This window comes from Leptonychotes weddellii, chromosome 2 (assembly GCF_054177405.1).
Source record: "Leptonychotes weddellii isolate Sample4059 chromosome 2, ASM5417740v2, whole genome shotgun sequence".
NCBI lineage: Eukaryota > Metazoa > Chordata > Mammalia > Carnivora > Phocidae > Leptonychotes > Leptonychotes weddellii.
In genome coordinates, this window is record NC_138370.1 from 37,606,676 (window position 1) to 37,610,181 (window position 3,506).

Consider the following 3,506-nt stretch of genomic DNA (forward strand, 5'->3'; position numbering starts at 1 on the left):
GCGTATGTTAGGTGCAGCCAGACTAAAAGTCTGGGCTGCAAAGAAGCCCTTTGGTGGGTGATCGTTGTGGAAAAGGAACAAAAAATAAAAGGAGGGAAGGCAGGAGTTTATAGGAGAGAAGTATGTGATCTATCATGGTGTAGTATGAATTACAGCCTGAAAACTCCAGGAAACTACTCATTCTAATTCTCAGGCCCAGGGCAAAAAGGTCCAGAGGAGGCTTTTTTTTTATCTTTATTAACAAAAAATGTAATGCCCCCCCCCCCCCCGCCTCCCCACCGCCCAGCCACAGTGCAGAGGCTCCTCCTCAGGCCATTGTCCGACATGTGGAGAGTCTTCTGTCCCAGGCCCACCCCTTGCAGTACATTTCTGTTTATACAGCTTGTCCTAAAACCACAGTGAGTGCTTCGCGTTCTGCTTGGGCCACCCTGGAAATACTTAGGTTGGTGTGTTATTTAAAAAGGAAGAAGGAGCAGCTTATATTTTCACCTCCTCGTACCCATCTTCAAATCCCACGCAGGTCCGTGCTGAGCATGACAGGCTTCTCTCTGAGCCTCTGTCTTCCACTCTCTTATGGGGACAGAGAGAAACCTTGGTCGTATTCCAAGGTCAATGAGAGGTTTTGGAACTTAAGTGTAATTCAGGAGGTGACACCCTCTTCTTGATCATCCTTTTCCCCTTCAGGTTCGCAGTTTCAAGGTTGATGTTCAGTTACACAAGAGGATGGAGTGGAAACGGCCTCCTCAGGAGTGATGAGGACAGCTCATATGAAATCACAGGAAGTGCTAGAAACAGCACTTGACTATCCCTCCCCACTTGGCGGAGGTCTCAAAGAGCAAAAAACGTCCCACATCATGTGTTGGGGGATCTATTTGGATATTATTCACTGTCCCAGATCTTTCATTGGCTCACCAGTGAAGAATCTGGGATGTCGATGCAAACCTCCAACAGGGTCAGTATGCACGTCTCTTGCTCCCCAGTCCTCCCTGAGCCTGGCCCCTTTTGCAAAACCTCCAAAGACGCAAACCCAGGGAAGACCATATTTGACCACTCATGATTGTCATCTGAGCTGGCACTACCAGAAAGGTGGGTTCCAGCCTCCCAAGCAGTACAGGTAGGGGTAGTAAGGGTAGCTGTTATGCATGGAGATGAGAGAGGCCTGGGACAATCCCTCCTCTTTCAGAGCCGGCAGGGAGGAGTGCTTCTCCAGGTCTCCCAGGTCCGAGGTGAGCTGCTTTCGCTTGGTCTTATAGCGTCTGTTCTGGAACCATATTTTCACTTGGGTCTCAGTGAGCTTGAGGTTCTTGGCCAGGTGAGCCCTTTCAGGGGCTGACAGATACTTCTGGTGGCTGAACTTCCTCTCTAACTCAATGACCTGAGTGTGGGAGAAGGCAGCACGGGAGCGCTTCTGCGGCTGTTTCGAGGTTTGCGGAAGGCTTGGTAAGGAGCCTGCACTGTTTTCACAGTCCATCAGATAAGTCTCAAAGTGTCTATCTGGAAAGGAGAAGGGAGAAGAAGGACGGATGGGAAGGAAAAGGTTACATGTTAGAGGGAAGAGAACAGAATTCAATCCACCCTTATCTCTTCGGTGAGTGAACAAACAGCCCACTGTCATCTTGGATACATTTCACTTTTTTCACATGACTAAGGAACTCTCCTGAGTGGGGAGTGAGTGAATATGTATATTATGTATTCCTTTTCTACCAGTCATCAAGAACCCAAAGTTAGAAGCCGTTAGTGGTAGAGCTTCCTGCCATATCGTCCAGGAGAATTAACCAGGGTCCTGGATGTGTGCGTTGAGAAGAGGTGGGAGAAGCGAGGCAGGGAAGACACAGGAATCAGACAGCTGGTAACGCAGGACCCAAAGGCATCAGCGTTCACTTTTGGGTGGCCGGAGAGGGTTTGTGTTATAGGAGAGAGGCGGCGCAGGCTAAGGGCAAGTTCATTCTCTGGCTTCAGTCCCCTTTTTTCTAAACAAGCCGTTAGAATACCTCCTCCGAAGTGACAGGAAAGGTAAGAAGTCTATTGTAAATGTTCTAACGGTGTTACATTTCCTGAAGGCCAGAGGAACCTTCCAAATGTAGTTTTACTGCCCTTGGAGTTGGGAAGCCAAGGAGTCCTCGCTTGTCAAACCCTGATCAGTTACTTGTTATATGTAACTGTAACTGCCAAGAGGTAGCGCGGGGCGGGCGCGCATCGAGGGTCCCGCGGTGGCTGGGAGCGCGTGGCGGGGTCTTGGGACGCTGGGGCTGGGGGCGCCGCGTGCGCGCTCGCTCGGGAGCCGCGGGCGCCAGAGCCCGCGGGGCAGAGAACACCGTGCCCGGCGAGTCCAGCCCAGGGACAAATCCTGCGCCACCCTGGCGGTGGGGCTCAGGGTTAGTTTCCGAGGCGCGCCCGCGGCGGGAGGCGGTGAGGTCCCTTGGCCTGTCGCCGCGGGGCCCCGCATCCCTGCAGCCGGAGCTCTGGGAGGCCTGCGTTGGACCCGCCCTCGCGCCGGTGCAACCCGCAGGCCGGCCCGCCCCTCCTTCGGGACCGCACCCTGGCCCAGCCCGGCCGCCCCAGCCTCGCGGGCTCACCTGGCTCGCTCTCCGCCGGCGCGTCGGCCTCCTGCCCGGTGCCGGGCCGGGCGCTCCACTCGTCCTCGGGCGCCCCAGCGCCGCCTCTTCCTCGCCCGGGCTCCGGCTCCTGGTCTCGCCGCGGGTCCGGCTGGCGCGGGGGCTGCGGGCTGCTCGTGTGGCCGCCGCGCCTCTCCGCGGCGTCCCGCAGAATGTCCTGGATGAGGAAGGAGGTGAGCGGCTTGGACTGGGTGGCCGCCCCCGCCTCCCTCGGCCGCGGCTCGGGAGCCCTGAGCATCCCGGCGGCTCGGCTGCAGCCCGGCGGCGTCAGCTGCGTCCTCGGCGTCCGCACCACTTTCACTTTCCGCCGCCCCGGCGCACTTATAGCCCTGGGGGAGCGCGCCGCGCTGCCTTCCCATTGGCCGCCGGACCCGGGGCGCGGCGCGGATTGGCCGCCCGGCACTCCAGGTGAGGGGGGCGGAAAAGGGGAGTCCCTCGCACGGTCTCTGTCACCTCTTCCCTAGAGGATCCCACCCTAAATTCCAGCTCCGACCCACAACGGAAGTTTAGACCCTGTGGGGAGTAGTGATGCCGACGAGAGATACTCCGTTTCGCTCTCATAGATTGTTAAAGCGCCTTTACTCACAAAGGGTGGGGAAATGACTGCGATCCCAGTTTACAGATGCGAATTCCGAGGGCCCCGTGACAAGGAGAGACTGGTAGCAGAGCTGGATCTACCAAGGCTTTCAAAGACACGGGACGACAGGCTCGACTGTGTGCTGGATGTCATTGAGGCCATTGATAAAAGTGGAATAAGAACGATGGATTAAAGTATTGAATCAGTGTTAAATTTACTGAAGTTAACAGTACTGTGATGGTATAAAAGAATGTTCTTAGGAAATAAACATTAAAGTACTTAGGGGCAGAGGCTCATGATGGATGAAACTTAAC

The 3,506-nt window shown here is 55.7% G+C and overlaps 1 protein-coding gene across 1 annotated transcript; it reads right to left on the minus strand.

Moving 5' to 3' along the window:
- Nucleotides 1–255: 255 nt before the first annotated feature.
- Nucleotides 256–3,121, minus strand: NKX3-1 (NK3 homeobox 1). The gene is made up of 2 exons (XM_006729687.3): nt 2,577–3,121; nt 256–1,494 (listed from the first exon to the last, which is right to left on the minus strand). The coding sequence occupies exons 1-2, from the start codon at nt 2,851–2,853 to the stop codon at nt 1,076–1,078; spliced, it is 696 nt and encodes a 231-aa protein (XP_006729750.1). The 5' UTR covers nt 2,854–3,121; the 3' UTR covers nt 256–1,075.
- Nucleotides 3,122–3,506: the final 385 nt, after the last annotated feature.

Bases quoted from the DNA above. Each gene is read 5' to 3' on its own strand.
- NKX3-1 (XM_006729687.3), bottom strand. From the start codon at position 2,853: ATGCTCAGGGCTCCCGAGCCGCGGCCGAGGGAGGCGGGGGCGGCCACC. The intron at 1,495-2,576 runs GTGAGCCCGCGA...TCTCCTTTCCAG, and splicing joins GCCGGCGGAGAGCGAGCCAG to ATAGACACTTTGAGACTTAT.